This window comes from Neovison vison, chromosome 2, assembly GCF_020171115.1.
Source record: "Neovison vison isolate M4711 chromosome 2, ASM_NN_V1, whole genome shotgun sequence".
Classification (NCBI taxonomy): domain Eukaryota; kingdom Metazoa; phylum Chordata; class Mammalia; order Carnivora; family Mustelidae; genus Neogale; species Neogale vison.
The window spans coordinates 37,072,754-37,093,728 of record NC_058092.1 but is presented as its reverse complement, the minus strand read 5'-3'; the positions used below and the strand labels follow the sequence as shown (position 1 = coordinate 37,093,728).

Genomic DNA, 20,975 nt, shown 5'->3' with positions numbered 1-20,975 from the left:
CCATCCCTCTCCCTAGCACTCTTCACCTGGTGAAATCTTATTCACCCTTCAGGATCCCATTCTTGTTTTTAGCTGTCTCCTTCCTAGGTGGGCCCACCCCCTTATTCATTCTTCCAGTACTTATCATGTTTTCCTGTACTATGTTACTTCTCTGCCTTTACCTCCCAGAATGTGAGCTCAGGAAACATTTGCTGAGTGCAGAGTGAGTAAATGCATGACTGAATGAGCATTCTGGGGAGGACCTTGGGAAAGGGATAATTACCCCCTTACAGAAGGAGAACCTGAGGCACAGAGAGTATGACTGGCCGACTTCATATGTCATGAGTGAGGCCTGCACTGGGCTTCCTGAGTGTGAGGCTGGGGCTCTGCCTGCAGGCACAGTCAGCCCACAAAACTGAATTGTGGAGTATGACAAGTGTGGGGAACAATGCAGAACAGTTGAGACAGATAGTTTGGAAACCCTGACTCTAATCCCAGCTAACACTCTCAGTGGTGGTTTTCCTCTGGTCACATGAGCTTAGCTCTTTGTAAGTGTTTTCCTCTCACAAATGGGATAATAATCAAACCAAACCCACTTCCTGAACATTTGGTAAACTAGACTGCGAAGTTTGCAGTCAGGATTCATGTCTGCTGTCAGGATTCATGTTTGCTGGCAGCCGTGTCCCAGCATATAGCACCTGCCTGGCACAGAGTAGGTGCCTCTGAAATATTTGTTGAATAACAGGGAGAGGAGAAAGTGGGAACATACCCAGCCATTATCGCTGTCTGCTGACAAAGCTTTCCTCCCACAGTTTCCCATTAACATATTCACAGTTAATGAACTCTAGAAGTCCAGTCTAAGCCCTGCCCTCAACCTTCACCCTCCCTCCAGGTGGGCAGGGCAATCCTCCCCTGACTGTCTGGGCTGGGATGCTCAGGGGAGGTCCCCAACAGTCAGGGAGAGTCAGTGATCCAGCAGCACCTGCACCATGAGTGCCTCTGTGCTGAGTGTCACCAGAACCCTGGGCAGTGTCTCTGGGCTCCTGCAAGTGGCCTCCGTGCTAGGGCTGGTTCTGCTGCTGCTCAAGGCAGCACAGCTGTACCTGCACAGGCAGTGGCTGCTGAGAGCAGTCCAGGAGTTCCCGTCCCCTCCTTCCCACTGGCTCTTTGGGCACATGCATGAGGTAAGAGAGGCTGGAGGGGAGTGGGAATGCTGGGCGTCCAGGGCTTGGAGCATCATCTTGGTCAGCAGATGCATGCCACTTAGGCTTCTCATGTGACTAGCACATGTGCCTTGGGGGAACACCCAGCTTACTGCTCATATCTTGGCTCCTCATTCCTTCCCAGGAGCTCCCTTCTGGAAGGAAGCCTTTGCTGGTGCCCTCAGGCTGGTCTCACCCTCTTTCCTTAAGTAGATCTGCAGGCTGTAATGCAGTCCTGCCCTGCCGCTTTCTGAGTGTGCACCGGAGAATGTGCTAAAAATAAGTCAGCTGCAAGAGAAAGGGAGCAGGGGTTGACAGTAGAGAAGACTGTCGCCCCAAACAACTCCTCAATCCAGTATTTATTAGAAACAAGATAACAACTAACAAAGGAGCAGAAGAGGGTTATACATTAACCATATGCTTTGTAGATGAATAGAAAGAATATAGTTATACATTGATTTCAAATCTTATAGATAAGCAAGGAGAGTAGGATATATATGTTTAAGCAGTATAGAATTTATAACTGAACAAGCACATTTAAGGGGATTTTCTTGATAACTGATTAACGGTAGGTTGTCCCTAGGCAGGGAATAACATCCAAAAATGAAGCAGGCGATGTTCCACCCTAAGCGGGACCAGGCATTCCCAGCTGCCCGGCTTCCAAGACGTAAATCATCCTCTCCCCCAGAGACCTGTTGCTAATGCATGTTCTTCTTAAGGTAACATTTAAGCATGCTTGCCAAGCTAGTTCAATTTCTCATGAGTTATATTTTAGGCACTACTTTGTTTTGAGAGACGGTTACACTGCACCTTAAGGATGATGGCTGTTCCTTCCCGAGTCTTCCCCCTCCTAGCTGAGGAGCCCCAGCTCCTCTCTCAGAACACCCTTCCTGATCCTTCCCTGCCTTGGCCACTCAATCCCATCCTCGAAGTCTAGCCCTGAGCTGCTTGGGAACACAGACAGCAGAGGGGTTCACAGCTTATGGAGACCATAGACAGGAATCGGGCGTCAGGTCCTTGGAAAATAGGCTCACCTGCCAGATTGGGGCGTCATGTCCAGTGCAAGGAACCAACCATCTTGGTTTGCCTGAGACTATGAGATGTTCCAGACTGGTGATTTCAGTGTTAAAACCCTGACAAGTTACTGGCACTATGAGAGAGAAGTTTTCCAGGATGGGGCAGATAAAGAGTATTGACATTGAGTTGCACCATTAAAAGAATCTGTTTACCTCCTAGTTCTCCTTCCCCAACCACAGTACTGTGGGCTCCTTGGGCTGAGGATGTCACCCCCTTCCAGTACCCAGTTACCAGCACAGAGCTAACCACAAAAGATGCCTGAGCAGGTTATGGAATGGCAGAGGAAAGAACAGCTTGCAGCTAGATGGAGATGGTACTTACTCTCCAGCTCTGTCAGTACTGGTCCTTCAGCAGGGAATCAGCAAGTGGGGGCATGTGAGGAGGGGCTATCTTGTGTTGTGTGGATTGAACAAGCCTAGCCTAGGGATGTTGCTGAGGAGGCCAAGCAATTTCAGCTGAATGGAGCCAAAGACAGAAACTTCACATCAGCCACAGGGAGACAGTCATAGGCCAGTTTCTTCATACAGATTATTGCACTGATGACTTCCAGATTGTCCATTTGGAGAAACTGTGACCTTTTGTTAGATGCAGTTGTCACCTTTCTGAGCTAGGATTTGACCTAAGCAGCCACTAACATTTCTTCCACTGACTCCCATTACATATATGGTATGGAGACTCTGTAAGCACGCAAGTTCTACTTCTATAACTCGTATTCCCCCATGCACAATCAGCCCTCAGTCTGCTGGCTTAATATATTGCAGCCAGTTTTTTTTTCCTTCTACAAATCTGAGACTTCATTTATTTGGTACCTCTGTTATTGGCTAAGTTAGGGATCATAACTCCTGTTCCCCCGTGCACAATCAGCCCTCAGCTTCTGCTGGCCTAATATATTGCAGCCAGTTTTTTTTCCTCCTACAAATCTGAGACTTCCTTTATTGGCTAAGTCAGGGATTAGATTGCCATGTGCAGCAGGTTAAAGCTAATCTTTCAGGTGACAACTGACAAGTGAGAGAGGAAAGCATACGGGCTCTGAGCCCAGCTACCTGGATTCTACCCTAGCTCTGCCACATACTTCAAATACTTGCTCTATCCCTCTGTTTCCTCATCTGTAAACTGGGGATGAAGATGATGATGATGAGTATAGTCCTGTGTGAGTTATACTAATCTCCGAAAGTCACCTGGCACAGACCAAAGGTCACAGTTATACTCTAATTATAAAAATTAAATATAATGGTAATGCCCAAAAGGACAAGCATGTTTGTAGGTTACCAAACCTGCACTAAATAGGGCTGAAATCAGTCAGGAACCATGAAAGGGGAACTCTTGTTTGGAAATCCATGACTGAACAACTTCATCTTTTCCCAGATCCTCCCCCTGTCTTGGAGACCACAGGTCAGCACAGCCCACAGCACCTGACAATTGACTGCCTGTGCTGACCCTTTATTTTCTGTCCATTGTCATGGTATCCCACTTTGGGGACATTTTTATGACCCCAGTTCCCTTGAGGAACCAGGTCAAACAGCTGTCATGGAGCACTTCCTGTGTGAGTGGCCACAGCTTAAAAGCCAGTAGACACTGAGTATCATCCTATAGAGTTAATGCCACTGAAAGTATGGGCACCATCTCCTCTACAAGAGTCTGACCTGGCCTTGGCCACACCTGCTCAGGAAGAGATGGCTGTCCCAAGCAGTTGGTCTGGAAAGCTGACAGACCAGTGGGTGTCAGAGTGACCCAGAGAGAGAGGAAGTACCAGGCAGAACACCATCTAGTTCCTTGGGGTCCCCAGAGGAACTACTGACACAACCCAGGAGCAGGAGTTTCTGGAAGCCAGCTGGCTTGGAGAGCAAGCAATTAGAAAGGAGGCAGGCAGCTGTGCTGAAACAGGATTCCCCAGGAGTCCCTGCTGCACAGGTTTGAGGGACCCTGGAGGATAAGGTAACATAGCTTCATGGTAAGAGGTTCCCACTATGCAGTCCCTGCACTGGATCCAAAGAAAAGGGCAGCCACGGCGATAGACATGACCTGGGAGCACAGAGAAGCCTCTTTAAGTCATTGGACAACACATATCAGTATAGGGCATGATTGACTTCCCCACCTCTATTCCCATTAGAGCACAAGTTCCATGAATTTGGAATCCCTATCAGAGCCTTGCTCATCAGAAACATTTCCAAACTCCTAATCACTGCCGATATCCAGAACTATCTTCATGTGGACATCCTACCCTCCACCCCCTCTCCAAGCACTGGACCTAAAGAGGAAGAGGTTTTATTGATTTGTCTTTCCCTTGGTTACAGCTCCAAAAGGGCCAGGAGCTACAAGAGCTTCAGAAAAGGGCAGAGAAATATCCATGTGCCAGTCCTCGCTGGCTATGGGGGAGCAGGGTTAGCCTCATAGTCTATGACCCAGACTACATGAAGGTGATCCTGGGGCGATCAGGTAAGTGCAAACCCACTTGTCTGTTAGAGTGGTTCTTCCCTCTTGGATACATTCCTAGGGTACTGTGACATTTCAAGAGAGACTGCTGGCTCAGTCATAAGTATCTGATCCTCTACCTGCCATTCTTCTAGCCAAAGAACCAGCAGAAACCCAAATACAGTTACTCAATTTGAAAGTATAAATATGTGTAAGAAATTACCTCTTTTGCTTTCTCCTTCCTTCTTTCCTTCCTTCTTTCATTTCTTTCTTTTTCTTTCATTCTTTTTAAATTTCCTTCCTTCCTTCCCTCCTTCCCTTCTTCCTTCTTTCCTTCCATCCCTCCTTCCCTCTCTCCTCCTTCCTTCCTGCTTTCATTCTCTCCTTTCCACTTTTCATTCTTTCCACCTTTGATTCTTTCCTTCTTTCTTTCTAATGTTCTTCACCACAATGGTGTGATCCCAGAACTCAAGACAATTTCTTATTCATGATGGCTTGTGTGGAACCCCAATCTGTTGCCTGTGCTGCCATGTGGAATGACTGAGCCACCACAAAAAATCAAAAATCAAAAAGAAAACAAAAAAAGTAAGAAAACAAACAAACAAACAAACAAAACAAAAAACCCACTGAACAAGCTATTGTCTTCTCACTAGCACTGAGGACAGAAGCTATATTTCTTACTGATTCAACTTCCTACTCCCTAGGGCTCTATGGTGGGACACTCAGTCTGCTTTCCCGAGCCTATAGTAACTATCAGGAAAGACAGAGTCCTGGTTGGAAGGCAAGTGGGACGTGGGTTGACACAAACTGCCAGCTGACAATTATCAGGAAGGGATGGGGGACAATGATCTAGACCACAGCTATCTCCTGGGGGCAGCCTGTCTTCGTTGGTCACCTCCAGTTTCCTGTAATGCCTTTCTTACTTTCAGACCCAAAGTCCGATAGTTCCTACAGATTCATGGCTCCCTGGATAGGTAAGTATATTTAACAAGGACTACAGTTCACCTTCTGCTTAGGTTGCCAACAAATATCCATTTGACCCAGACAAATACGAGGTGACCATCACCACAGTCACTCCACTCAACTCTGAATTGAGCTTCCTCTCTCTTCTTCAGATAAAAACCTCACCCCTTCCTAATGGAAGAGGAGACCTCCGGCAGCTCAGTTTCTCCCACATCACTTCTCAGTCCTCCATAATGATCTCAGACTAACTTTTCATTGAAGTCCTCCATTAACCCAGTGCTACTCTGTTTCAACCTCGATCTCACAGCTGTGCACCAGGGTTGGGAAGCCCCCTTCCTGACATGCACTGTCCTTTCCTGCCTTGTCCAGAATGCCCTTCTTCTGACACCCTGGGTTCCTCCCCAGTTGTCCCCAGTCAACTCTTGAGAGGTTCCTTCCCACCCCCCACACCCATTGTGGTCCAGGGTATGGTTTGCTCCTGTTGAATGGGCAGACGTGGTTCCAGCACCGGAGAATGCTGACCCCAGCCTTCCACTATGACATCCTGAAGCCCTATGTGGGGCTCATGGCCGACTCTGTCCAAGTGATGCTGGTAAGTTCAACCGCTGCTCACCTGCACATACACACAAAGTCCACTCTCAGACAGATGTGTCCCTCAGACATCCATTAGACATGGCCCCTGGATTCACCCATTTATACCATACTATGAGATAGGGCCCCCTGAGGACGGATGGGATAGGGAAACACCCAGGCACCATTTTCATCCACTCTTTGCTCACCGCCCACAGGAGAGATAGTCATGGTGAACAAAGGGTCTCTTCTTGTCCCACTTCCATGTATTTGACTGGACAGGAAGAGTAGTCAATGCCCCTAGACAACAGGACAAACTACCCCTGGCTAGCCTGGACAGTAGCAGCTTCAGTGGCAAGGTGGACATCCAGAAATGTCACTCAGGTGGGCTCTGGGCTGTGACTGAGGGCTTCTGATCACTCCACTCCATGGAGGGAAATGGAGACCAAGTCTCTACCCTCCAGGGCTGGGCCTTGCCATAACATCACCTCTGAGCCTGACCTTATTTCTCATTCACTGTGCTCAGCTGACATTTGTTGAATAAGAGGAACTGAAGTCTCTGATATCCCTTCTTCAGAAACCCCTGTCTTAGTTCCTTGATCTTTCCTTTGCCTTGACCCCTGCTCCCTAAATTGGGACTTCACCTGTTTTTCATGTGAACATCAACCCAAGACACAAAATGTTGCCCCTTAGTTCCCTGAGAAACAATTTTTTCTGTTCCTCTAAAAGATGGTTACCACCAAACTTCTTTCTAAGTCAGATGGTAAGAGATCATGATTAATTAAATAACAATTGACTAACTTTCTTAGACTACATTCTGAGAAAATACTACATTCTGAGAAAATATTACAAACATATGTCTATATGGTCCTAAACTGATGAAACACAACTGCATTAGAAAGTGAGGGCATCCCATCAGAATATTTGGAGAGGCAGATACAGCTTCTAGCCTTGTCAGCATGGGCCTTCTGGAGGAGTAGAGAAAGATATATGTGTCCCTCTACCACAGGGCAAATGGGAGGAGCTCCTCAGCCAGAACTCATCTCTGGAGATCTTTGGACACATCTCCTTGATGACTTTGGACACCCTTATGAAGTGTGCCTTCAGCTACCAGGGCAATCAACAGGCAGACAGGTCAGTGAAATCCTTAGTTGCAGGGTCCTATTTCTTACCAACTGGGATGGACTATCTGAAAGGCAGTTAGCACAGCTTGGATGTTTACCAGTCCAAAGAGTCACATTCTGCAGGCCACAGTCAGATTAAGTCCATGCTAATCCTTCATTAGGCACAGACCCTGCTTCCTGCCCCAGGAAGAAACCTGGATGCCCATGACCCTCATAAAGGGCTAAGATTCTCAAGGGTATAATCCAAGAGTTGCTTGTCCCGTTGATTGAGGAATGCTCCATACACAGGCCCACCACACTCCAGGTCACATGCCTCCTTCCATCCAGTCCATTCTGCATCCTCCCTTTTCAGGTACTCCCAGTCCTACCTTCAAGCCATTCGGGACCTGAACAACCTGGTGCTTTCCCGGATAAGGAACATTTTCTACCAGAAAGACATTATCTACAGACTGACCCCTGAAGGCCGCTGGAACCACCGGGCCTGCCAGCTTGCTCATCAACACACAGGTTGTATCTGCCCTCTGGGAAGCTCCCCTCCTTCATCAGGCACATCCCAAAGGGACTGGCCCTGACCCTCAAGCTGAGTCCTGCCCCTGGCTGCCCAACCAGGGCCTGGGAAATACCCACCCAGGAACTCCTCTGGTGCGGGGGTTAGGGTGCCATGTGCTATGCAAGCAACTACATGTGTCACCCCATGGGTGAAGGCTGAATGAGAGCCCCTACCAGCAGCATTCAAGCAGAGCCTCCTTGGGCTGTGCCGTTGAGGGAAGTGATGGCCTGCAAGCACCTGGTGCTAGAGCTCCCACCTCAAGAAACACACCCACTCCCACACTCCTCCTGATCCACCTGGCACCCTGACTGGGGCTACTGTGAATGTCTGTGTCTGGGCACTCAGAGCATTCAGCTCTGCCTGGGAACACTGTTCTGGACAGACCGAGTGATCAAGCTGAGGAAGGCTCGGCTGCAAGAGGAGGGAAACCTGGAGAAGGTCAGGAGCAAGAGGCACTTGGACTTCCTAGACATCCTCCTCTTTGCCCAAGTGAGTGTGGCAGGAAGGGCCTGAGGCTTAGCCCACAAGTGAGGAGGAGGGGTGCAAACTCAAACCCTGCCCTCTCTCCATGTCTTCCCAGATGGAGAATGGGAGCAGCTTTTCTGATAAGGACCTCCGTGCGGAAGTGGACACCTTCATGTTTGAGGGCCATGATACCACAGCCAGTGGCATCTCCTGGATCCTCTATGCTTTGGCCACACATCCAGAGCATCAGCAGAAATGCCGGCAGGAGATCCAGAGCCTCCTGGGGGACGGCGCCTCCATTACCTGGTGAGTGCTCATGAGACGGGAGGCGTTTCCCCCTCAAGTAGAGAATTCCCTGGTTGCCTGCCCTTCAGGGACAGCTTTGTTTTAGGGGCCACTTGGACCAGATGCCCTACACCACCATGTGCATCAAGGAGGCACTGCGACTCTATCCACCAGTTCCAGGTGTTGGCAGAGAGCTCAGCAAGCCCATCACCTTCCCTGATGGACGTTCCTTACCCAAAGGTGTGAACTTCCCCAGTCTCCCTCCATAAACACTCGATAGAAATGTGTGTGAGGTCAGAAATCCACATGTTCTGCGCAGTTGGTGCATGTCTTTCAGAGTCATTTCTCCCTCAAGAAAACCAGTATTTCCTGTTGTTCAGATGATGTATACAGTATGATTCCCACAGAGTTTAATCCAAGAAACAAATACATGACAGCCTCTGAATGTAGCTTTGAGTTTTGACCTAATATTTTCGTACTATGAGATTTGAGTGCCTGAGAGACCATAAGGCAGAGCAGGGAGATAGGCGGTCTTTCCTTATAGGGTCTATGCTAATGAGAAAGATCAGAGAATTTACCATCATGGCTCAGATGGTCCAGTCTCCAGGGAGCCCTCAGGATGATGGCAGAGAGTAGCGATGGCCAGATCTGATATTTCTGCCATGGCTGGAAGCCACTGTTCGGCTCCCCTCTACTCTGAATCCCAGCCCTGCCACATCCTAGCTGGGTAGTCAGAGACAAGTTGCTCAGCCTCTCTGAGGCTCAGGCCCCTCATGGAATAATGGAGATGTGAGCCTGCACTGGAGGGTTGTTGTGAGTATGGAGGTGTTCATGGATATTCCCCAAGGGCTCATGGATGGTACTTGATGTGAGTTGTCCCATGAGTTGCTCCAAAAAGTAAGCCTCCAGTTCTTCCTTGCTTTTCAGCCTGGTCATGGTTAATCTACCAACCTGTGCACACATGCATACCTCTCCTGCAATGCTGTCATTTCATTCACAGTGATAAGAAAGGCTCTCACGATGCCTGCCAAGCTGTGTATGGATATACCTAGGCTCCACAGGCATGTGTAATCAATCTTCTTTCTTCTGCCCCACAGGATTCTTAGTGTTGCTCTCCTTTTATGCCCTTCACCATAACCCAAAGGTGTGGCCAAACCCAGAGGTATGATGACCTTGGGAGGAGGAGGTGGGATGACCTCTCCAGATCAAACCCTCTTCCTGGCCCACCTCTGGGTGTGCTGATCCTTGGATGATTGGAAGGAAGGGCTTGACCACACTTGTCCTGGCCCTGGTGCTCCCTCTGCAGGTATTTGACCCTACCCGGTTTGCAACAGATTCCTCTCGACACAGCCATGCTTTCCTGCCCTTCTCGGGAGGATCAAGGTGAGGCACTTGTACCAGGACAGGAGGAGGGGTGGCTGAGGCTTATGACCTGCTATATTTATGTGGGTTTCTGTAGATATGTCCTGGCATGTTGGAGTGCTGGGAGGGAGGTGTGTGTCTCTATGCAAAGAACGTTGGTAATCACTGAAAGCCATGGGGACTTTGAACCATTGCTCTTACACAATATCCAGCCACAATTCAGTATCAGTGGGTGTTCCATAGCTCAGGGTATTCTTGTGAGTTTTTCATTTTGTGAGTATGACTCTACAGAATTAGATTTTCTCACATGTAATTTCCAAGTGTTGTCGATATCAAAGTCAGGAGTGAATCAAAAGATTTCTTTTGCACGCATTCTCAAACCAGGCTTTTCTACTCAACTCCCCATTCTGTCTCCACACTGCACCATTGACTACATTGCATGTGTTTCCATACTCAGCTTCCTGCATGCCTCAAATATTTCAGCCATACACAGGAAATGTTCCTACTGTCTCTTAGAGGCTTCATAAGGTACTTGACTAATCTGTGTGGTTGCTGTATTTTCACCAACCAAATGAATTATTGACTCTATGTTAATGATCACGTACACTTGACAATTTTCCCAGTTGTTCAATTGGTACATCTGATCTGGGCTCTACATACCTTAATATTACATTTAGAGTCCAATCAATCAAATGGGCAATTATTTAAAAAATAGGAATTAAACTGCTTTTGGGAGAAAATCCAGTTTGTTGTATATATACGAAATGTGGCATTTGAAGGTTACTTGGTGTGTAAAATGTAAAGCACATATGAGGTGGCTGTTCAGTGGGATGACTATTGTCCAGAGTGGCTGCTGTGAAATCCTCCAGTGCTGCTGAGAGTATCCTATAAATAGTAACTGCAGGAAACGTTGTAAGCAGTTACTAGAAAAATGTTATTTTCCAAATACAGGAATCTGTCAATCCTTCACATACAGAGTAAACCCAATTTCACACAACATCTTTAAGCAAATTGTGCTTCCAGATACTGGCTCCAGGATTTGTTTCTCCCTGGGATTGAGTCCTTCCTCCTAGACATTGGTGCAAATCATGTGGCTGCCAGTAGAGACAGGAGAGGGGTAGACAGCTCAGGTCCTAGCTCAGAATTAATGGTTACTCATATTTTATTCCATTCAAGGTGGGTTTCTTTTTTCAGTTCAGTAGACACCATTCAGTTTTAAGACTGCCTATTAAGTCTGTCTCTGTGTGCCAAGTCCTCTGCTATGAGATGGCATTGTGCCCTTGCCTCCAGGAGTTCACAGTCAAGAAATTAATGCCTCCACTCAAAAGAGACTGAGTTTCTTCCCTCCCTTCTTCCTTCCTTCCTTTCTCTCACTTTCTTCATTCATTCTTTCTTTCTTTCCTTCCTTCCTTCTTTCTTTCTTTCTTTCCTTCCATCCTTCTTTCTTTCTTTCTTCTTTCTCCCTTCTTCCTTCCTTCCTTCCTTTCTTTCTTTTCATTAACTCACTCATTTAATAATTGACCCAACTGTAGAAAACTCTATGTTCCTGGCACTGTCCAACTCTGGAAAGTGATGTGTCATTGAGTAAAGTATTAGGGTGATGTCAGGGTCCAGGAATGAAGAGGTACAGTGGGCAGAGGTGAGGGTGAGGGCAGGCTGGCATTGCCCTTAGACTTAAGCATGTGACAGGCAGAAGTGGAGGGAGGGCATTCTCTTGGTTCTGCTCAGCAGGAGCTGAGCTTGGAAGAGGAGGAGTTGAACAGGTGAAAAGCTGAGAGAGTCAACAACCGAGAGAGGGCTCTGATGTCAGCTGAGGCATGTGGACATGTTGTACCTGTGATGGAGGGCATGGGAGGCTCTGAGCCTGGCTGGGGCTTCAGGAGAGTAAGTGAAGGCAGGAGACAGAAAAGTCTGGGTGAGGAGGTAGGGGGATGGCAAGCAGAGACATTTCTGCAGCGGAATTGGAAGACTATAGCAGCTGGTTAACTGAGGGGCCTCGGGGGAGGCAGGTTCTGGGCACAACCTGGCAAGCAGATGGTGCAGCAAGTTGAGCATCACTCAGGCTCTGCCCCTGCAGAATATTCTCTGTGCCACACTGACTTCCTTACCCAACTCTGCCTTGTCCTTACTCTGAGGATCTGGACCCCTGTGTGCCCCAGATGGTTAGGGCCTGAAGGATGGCCCAGCCCACCCACTATGCTGCCTTGTCCTGCTCTGCATTGTGAAACCAGAAATGGCATGTGCAGAGAGTGAACAACTTAATAATTAACTGTTTTACTGATCACTTGACTTGGTCCTGAGGCTCAAGGTGCTGGCCTTCTTGTAATGGGATTTCAGGCCTACTGAGAGCACAGATAGGAGTAGGAGCTAATCCTGGAAGAGTGTAGGCTTTGTCAAAGGTCAAAGAGAGAGTGTGAAATGAGCAATGGTACATACATGTAGAGATGTGCGTGTGTCTTGAGGAAAATGGATCTAGGCTGGGCCCATGCAGGAGGGTCCTGAAAGTGCTGTTCCTGGCAGTGGGTTTGAGGCCACTTCTCATTTCCTTTTCCCTCCCTAACCCAGGAACTGCATCGGGAAGCAGTTTGCCATGAATGAGATGAAGGTGGCGGTGGCCCTGACCCTGCTCCGCTTTGAGCTGGCACCAGATCCTTTCAGGGTCCCTGTTCCCACTCCAAAAATTGTGCTGATGTCCAAGAATGGGATCCACCTGCATCTCAGGAAGCTCCTCTAACCCTTGTGGAACCAAGGACGAGCCCCAAGGGCCTCCTGTCTGCCATCCCGTCTTCCTGTCAGTCTCTCCTGTCTGCTGTCTTCTGCGCACTTCCTGCTTTCACTCTGTCCACTGCCAGCCTCCTGCTCTCCTCCTCTTGTGCATCAGACTGTCTGCCCGTCTCCATCACACTCTTTCCCAAGATTTCTATGTGTTTGCCTGTCACCTTTCTCCTACCCAGCTGTAGCTCTGACTATCCATGTAAGTCATGATCAGTTGCCTGTCCCCCAGGCTGTCTGCTCTCTCCCTGTTGCTGTTCCTGTCTGCCTGGTTGTGTGTTCCTTGCTGCTTAACTGCATTACACAGGCTTGGTTCCTTAAAAGAGCACAAGCTGATGATCTTGTAGCTTAGGAGATCAGAAATAGGAAATGGGTCTCCCTGGCACAACAAAGGTATTACAGAACCTCTAAGGGAGAGTCTCTTCTCTTGTATTTTCTACCTTCTAAATGTCTGCTCTTAAGGCTATTCACTGAGAGGATTAGGCCTCCCCATTTATCAAGGAAATATGCTGTTCTTAAATGCAATTGATTACAGGTGCTAACAGTACCCATGAATTTTTGGTGCAAAATCTAGACTTTTGTTTAATTGAATAATGGGGACTCCAGCCAATCCAAGCTGACACATAAAGCTGGTCATCACAGTCTACCATGTGTCCTCTTATCATTCACACATTCCATTAAACCATACTCTGAAAATTAAGTATAATAAAATCACACGTCTACCAACTAACCTTCACACAATTGAATGTGTGTTGATCCTTTTCCCCAACCAGGAAGCAGTCATTGGAGGGTATTCTCTCTTCTCCCTGAAATCCTGTGACCTACATGCTATGATACAAAGTTAGCTATTAGTACCACATGTCTGGTTTCTGTGCAGGACATAAGACAAGAAAGAAAAATTCTGACACGCATGTGCACACATACATAATCATTTTCATAACAAAGCAGGAAAATGTTAGAACTAATTACCCTCTTCATTTCTATAACCTAGGACATGACCATCCTTCACATTTATAAGCCTTCTTCCACTACCCATTCGGTTGTTTGCCCTGTGAAAGCACCTCAACTGGCGGTGCTTTTTGCCTGGTGCCATGACCCAGACCCTCACTCTTAAAGTGTCTGAACCATTACTAGTCTTGCCTGAATTGGGCTGTGGCATTTTACCATTTACTTTCATGACAGAGCAAGGTAGTTCTATGAGATGCCCATCTGTTTCCTTCATTTTTTCTCATCTTCATGGTAAGGAAACTGACAATTTCCCCCTTGGTAATCAGAATCAATCCGGTACAGTCACTGCTTCTGAGTTAGACCCATGTGGAGCCCAAAGTGTCCAGAGTTATCTTCATGTAGTCATTCTTGTGTCTCCTGGTGGAACCACTCCTACTTTTGGATGTGAGATCACTAGGACAACGTAACATAAGGTTGCAGTGATAAGTATTCCAAGTTTTGCTGATCAAATCACTGGGGGTAAAAATGAGTGGTGTTTCTCCTATTTCCACCCCTTGAGTCCTGGGTGGGAGAGTCCTGGCTATGAGAGACACAGCACCATATATTGGACATTGACTTAAAGCAGATGCAGCTTCCTGGAGAGCCTTCCTTCAAGCCTGCTAGTTATTGCCACCTAGCTGGTACTGTATACCCAAACCTATCCTGAGACTATTTCTCTGGTTCTGGAATGTCTAGCTGGAATAGATATCCTCCCCAACTGGCAAAGACTCAGTAGAATATAGGGGTTTGATGGCTCCAGTTTCATGGGGGCTTTTCCCATATTCCCCATTCCAGATTCTCAGTGTTCTCATTGTAACAGAAGATACCCTGGAAGATATGGAATTCTTTGCTGATAATTCAGACACCAGCCTGATGATATCTGGGTTTAGTTTCAGAATCTGGGTCCTGGCTAAAGCTTGTTGCTACAGGTCAGAGTGATCTTCAGTGCAGATAAAGAAGCTTTCAAGTTTGTTTGTTTGTTTATTTATTTATTTATTTATGTCTGAGAATTGAATCCTCCACATTATTCTTCCTTCTTCACACTTTCTCCAGTACAATAAACTAAGGAGTTGATGAAGCTCCTTAGTTTCACTAACATGTTTTAAGGCATCCAATACTTGGTCGCCAGAACCTTGCCTTTTGCAAGACTTTGATTAGCAGCAACCAATGGTGAAGTCTTGTGTATTGCAATATCAGACCCTGGGCTACCGGTGTGCCCTTTACCATTGGTAATAGAATCATCCGTCCCTTTCCAAATAATCCTATTAGAGAACCAATTCATGAAACCCAGAACCAAGTCAGAAAACACAAGATTCTGTTTCTCTAGAGTCATTCTTGGTACCAAAATTTATATTAGTCAGAGTACTACCAGAAAAACAAAACCAGTGGAATAGATAGCTGCTTATCCAGCAAGAAAACAACAGACCCAGAAGGACAGTGTATCTGAGCCTCATTTGCTGTCCAGCCAGTAGCTTTCTTGTATTCCCCGTGTCTTCACACTGATCAGCTTAACTTGAAAGACCTTAACTAAAAGACAAAGTTCTAGTCGATGGGATGCCTGACTGAGCAAAGACACAGCAGGGAAGGGAAGGTCAGGGGATGATCGTGGTCAGCCAGCACCAGAAGACAGGGATAGGAAGGGCAGGGAAGGTAGGTGCCCACTCACCAATCCACTCGTGGAAACCCACTCAAAAATCCACATTTGGCATCATGGGATTTGTAAGGGAAAGATGATCATGTCATGCACAGACTGAGAAATTCCCAGAGGAGGCTTCTGGATAAATAGGACATGCGTGGACCTTAGCTCCCCAAACTTTTGATGCAGGCACTAGGACTGCTTTCCACATGGTGTCTGAACCCTTTACTTAAAGGAAGCCCTACATTCTCCCACTAATGCTGACCCCGTCAGTTATGGGGGGAAAAAAAAAACCTTAGGGAAGTCAGGCTCATAGATATTCAGGAATCCAAGGGACTGTCCAAACCCAAGTGCATGGGCATAGGAGAACTGGTGAGCCCAGGATACAACTTTGTCCAGGTTCTCTGTCTACTGCATCAGAAATATGACAAAATGGAAGGCCCTTCAGGAGACCACTGTCACCATCCAGGCCATACATCCCTGGGCAAAGAAGACAGAGGACTGCCCAGACAGATCCTGGGAGCATCCGTCCCTCATCCTGCATCCCCCTCCCAGCCAGTCACAGTCCTATATATCTCTGGGGTCAGTCCCCTCTCCAGCCCCAGAGAGACCACTATAAGTTCAAGCCACCCTCTTCTTGTACCTGGGTGAGCTCAACAACCCCATGCTGTCCAACTTGCTTCAATCCAGTTCCTGTCATCAGCCCTCTATTTATGCTGTTCCAAGAAAGAGATTTCATTCACATTAAGGCTGTTTTCATGAGAGTGATAATACCAGCTTGCTGTGCAATGCAGAAATCTGCTCAATTCTGCCCCTCCTATGTCATTTGACACACTTTTCTGAGGCCCTACTATGTGCAGGGCACTGTCTAGACGTCTCAGGGCATGAGATGGACAGGGTCTTACCCTTTCATTCCATGAGCAGATCGATTAGATTCAACTAAACAATTAAGGAGTGTGAATACACCCAGTAGTAAGTGCCAAGAAGGAAGCAGACATGCTACTATGGGAGAGACTAGCAGGGAGCATCTACTTAGAGAGGAAGATCGGAGATGGCCCCTGGTTGGAGAAGACATTCAAGGGGAAACCTGGAGGATGACAAGCATCTGGCAGTGCAAAGAGCAAGGGACAGCATTCCCGGCAGAGCAAACAGCAAGCACAAAAGTACTGTAGTAAAAAGAAGGGCCATATGTACCCTAATATTCATAGCAGCAATGGCCACAATTGACATACTGTAGAAAGAGCCAAGATGCTCTTCAAGAGACGAATGGATAAAAAAGATATGGTCCATATATACAATGGAATATTATGCCTTCATCAGAAATGATGACTACCCAACTTTTGTATCAGCATGGATGGGACTGGAAGAGATTATGCTGAGTGAAATAAGTCAAGCAGAGAGAGTCAATTATCGTATGGTTTCACTTTCTTGTGTAGCATAAGGAATAATATGGAGGATTAGGAAAAGGAAAGAAAAGGAAAAGTGAATTGGGGGAAATTAGAAGGGGAGACGAAACATGAGAGACTGTAGACTCTGAGAAACAAACTGAGGGTTTGGGAAGGGAGGGGGTGAGGGATGGGTGAGTCTGGTGGTGGGTATTAAGGAGGGCACATACTGCATGGAGCACTGCATGTGGTATATATACAACGAATCTTGCAACACTGAAAAAATAAAATATTTTTTTAAAAAAAAGACAAACTCTGGGGCAGGGAAAACAATGGTGTCCTCCAGGAGCTGCCACCTGGTGGGACGGTGGCCTGAGATGAGGATGGAGAGCATTCAGAGGGTGGTTGTACTCTAAGATAGGATGTTTTAAAACTTTAGGTAGAGAATATATGAAAGCTCTGGCATCATGAAAACACAGAGTAGGCATTATACATAAAAATGGCATCTGGCACTAGCAAAACTGGAGTACAAATTTGAGGTCATGGTCCTAACTGTGACATTTACTTACTTCATGACCTTGACAAAGTCAACTAAGTCCCTGGGCTTTAGTTTTCTTGTCTGTAAAATAAGGTTTAATAAATTGTACAGTGGTTATGTCTGTGCTTTGGAAATTCTATGCAAATATTGAGAAAATATTTTAGACGCTTTACTGCATGCCAACACCAAGCAGAGTACTGGGCTGGAACCCTTACTTTCTCAGAATGACTTATAGCTCATTCCAGTTAGAAAGTCTTCCTAAACAATGTCCCCAGGCAAGAATAAACGTGAGAGTTCTGTGTCTTCACTTGGGTAGGAAAAACAAAGAAATATTCAGGATTGAAAACCTTTTGGCTGGGACATGCAGTCTTTATAGGGGAGTACAAGTCAACAAGGTATGATATATTGCATCAGCATCCAACCCAATGTTATCAGTCCCAGAAACAGGAATGCCTGGCATTCTCTTCCCACAGGAGTAATCCCTTCAAGCTGCCACCTTGGGGACTGACTGCACCCACTCCTCTGCCTTCCTGTGGCCTGTTAACAGAACCAGGAAGCCTCTAGGAATAAAAGTACTCATTTCCCTTTAAAATGTGGCAACCTAAACTGAACCTAGTCTCTTTAAGATGGTGTACTACTGGGTATTTACCCCAAAGCTACAGATGTAGTAAAAATAAGGGCCATATGTACCCCAGTGTTCATAGAAGCAATGGCCACAATCGTCAAACTGTGGAAAGAATCAAGATGCCCTTCAACAGACGAATTGATAAAGAAGATATGGTCCATATATACAATGGAATATTATGCCTCCATCAGAAAGGATGAATACCCAACTTTTGTATCAACATGGAGGGGACTGGAGGAGATTATGCAGAGTGAAATAAGTCAAGCAGAAAAAGTCAGTTATATGGTTTCACTTACTTGTGGAGTGACACTTCCTGACAGTGCACGGGAGAAGAATGAGGCACAAACAAGTCAGCTGCAAGAGAAAGGAAGCAGGGGACAGCAGTAGAAAAGACTGTCACCCTGAACAATTCCTTAGTCCCATATGTATTAGATATAGACAGTAATCAACAAAGGAGCCTAAGAAGGCTACACTGGCAGAGTACTGGGTCAGAAGGAGCTGAAGAAGGCAGAGTACTGGGTCAGGTACCCTCACTTCCTCAGAATGACTTATAGCTCATTCCAGTTAGAAAGTCCTCCTACACAAAGTCCCCAGGCAAGACGCATAAATCATATGTCTTATAGATAAACAAGAAGGAAGGCAAAATATATCTGGTTAAGCAGTATAAAATTTATAGTTAAGCAAGCACATTTAAAGGGATCATTTAATTAGCCACCGGGGAGATAACAGAAAAATGAAGCAGGCAGTGCTCCGCCCTGAGTGGGTCGGGCATGCCCAGCTGCTCAGCTGCTCAGCTTTAAGGAAGTATATTGTCGTCTCCCCTACAGACCTGTTGCCCGTGTATGTTTTTCTTTTTTTTTTTTTAAAGATTTTATTTATTTATTTGAGAGAGAGAGACAGTGAGAAAGAGCATGAGCGAGGAGAAGGTCAGAGAGCGAAGCAGACTCCCCATGGAGCTGGGATCACGCCCTGAGCCGAAGGCAGTCGTCCAACCAACTGAGCCACCCAGGCGTCCCGCGTGTATGTTTTTCTTAAGGCTATATCTAAACATGCTCGGTAACTAGTATAATTTCTCATGGGTTATACTTTAAGTAATACATTGTTCTGAAAAACAGTTGCAGTGGAGCATAAGGAATAACATGGAGGACATTAGGAAAAGGAAAGAAAAAGGGAGCTGGGGGAAATCAAAGGGAGAGATGAACCATGAAACACTGTGGACTCTGAAAAACAAACTGAGGGTTTTGGAGAGGAGGATGGTGGGAGGTTGGGTGAGCCTGGTGGTGGGTATTAAGGAGGGCACATATTGAATGGAGCACTAGGTGTGGTGCATAAACAATGAATCTTGCAACAATGAAAACATAAAATTAAATTAAATTTTAAAAGGACAGTGACCTAATGGGTTCAATGTGATCCTGATTTCCTCCTGCATTCATTCATCAAGCAGTAAGAATTCATTGGGCATCATCAGAGGCATAGCCTTCAATCCCAGACTTCAGAAGCCTAAAGACACAAGGTTGCTTTGTTGCATCTTCAAAGACTCCTTGGTTGGGGTGTCTGGGTAGCAGATGAATGAGAAAGATATTGACTGGGTAATACACGTTGACCACACCAGCACAAGTAAGACTTGACCTCACACTCGGCAGACAGTTCTGCATTCTGCTTTGCTCACTTTCCTCTAAACTCTACTCACATACTAAAAAATTCTCCATGAGCATCCTGCTCAATGACTGCTACATCTAGCCACATGGTGTGCTCTACACTTGCTCACAAAAACTGCTCTGCATAGGGAGGCTTGCATTTCTAGCAATATGTGGGGTTGATACTTGAAAAAGTCCTGCTCCTGGAAACACAGGATCAAATAGAAAAAACATGAAATGTCCCCTGCAAAGTTTAGCAGCTACCACGTGTGGGCTGGAAGGTGGTTTTCAGCAAATCCTTCACAGCAAGGTCTCTGGGGCCACTCGGCCTGGGGTGAATGCTGGCTCCACCTCTTACGTGGAGCGTGACCCTGGCCGGGATAGCAAAGCTCTTTGTTTATTGCTTGTGTCTTGAGGACTATGGGATTAATTAATTAGTTAATTAATTATCTATTTATTTATTTATTTTAAATTCAAGTTATTTAGCACAAAGTGTATATTGTTTTCAGGAGTAGACTTTAGTGGCTTATCACTTACATCTAACACTCAGTCCTCATCACAACAGGTATCCTCCCTAATGCCCATCACCCATTTATCCCTTCTCCACACCCACCTCCCCTCCAACAACCCTCAGTTTGTTTTCTGTAGTTTAGAGTTGCTTATGGTTTGCCTCCCTCTCTGTTTTTATTTCATTTTATTTTCCCTTCCCATTCCCTATGTTCATCTCTTTTGTTTCTTAAGTTCCACGTATGATTGAAATCTTATGGTATTTATCTTTCACTAACTGACTTATTTTTCTCAACATAATATCCTCAGGTTTCATCCACATCCTTGCAAATGGCAAGATTTCATTATTTTGGATGGCTAAGTAATATTCCATTGTATATATATACCACTTCTTTATCCATTCATCTGTTGATGGATATCTAGGATCTTTCCACATTTTGGCTTTTGTACATTGCTGCTATAAACAGCAGGTTTGTATTTGGGGTACATGAGCTCCTTCACATCACTATTTTTGTTTCCTTGGATAAATATCTAATAGTGCAAATGCTGGGTTGTAGGGTGACTGTATTTTTAACTATTTGAGGATCCTCCATATTGTTTTCCAGATGGCTGCACCAGTTTGTATTCCCACCGAGAGTGCAAGAGGGTTCCCCTCTCTAAGCAGTGTCACCAAAATCTGTTGTTTCCTGAGTTGGTTTTTAGCCACTCTGACTGGTGTGAAGTAGTATCTCATTGTGGTTTTGATTTGTGTTTCCCTGAGGATGAGTGATGTTGAGCATCTTTTATGTGCTATTTGTATGTCATCTTTGGAGAAATATGTGCTCATGTCTTTTGTCCATTGCTTGACTGGATTTTTTTGCTTTATGGACGTAGACTGTGGGAAGTTCTTTATAGACTTT

The 20,975-nt window shown here is 46.1% G+C and overlaps 1 protein-coding gene across 1 annotated transcript; it reads left to right on the top strand.

Annotated features, from left to right (window-relative positions):
- The first annotated feature begins 886 nt into the window (after window positions 1-886).
- On the top strand, window positions 887-12,815 carry LOC122899936 (cytochrome P450 4A11-like). Its single transcript, XM_044238171.1, has 12 exons — window positions 887-1,163; window positions 4,553-4,694; window positions 5,600-5,644; window positions 6,098-6,225; window positions 7,213-7,337; window positions 7,680-7,834; window positions 8,260-8,366; window positions 8,458-8,648; window positions 8,734-8,867; window positions 9,725-9,789; window positions 9,934-10,010; window positions 12,555-12,815. Exons 1-12 carry the CDS (start codon window positions 969-971, stop codon window positions 12,721-12,723), a joined length of 1,533 nt encoding a protein of 510 aa, XP_044094106.1. The 5' UTR covers window positions 887-968; the 3' UTR covers window positions 12,724-12,815.
- Window positions 12,816-20,975: the final 8,160 nt, after the last annotated feature.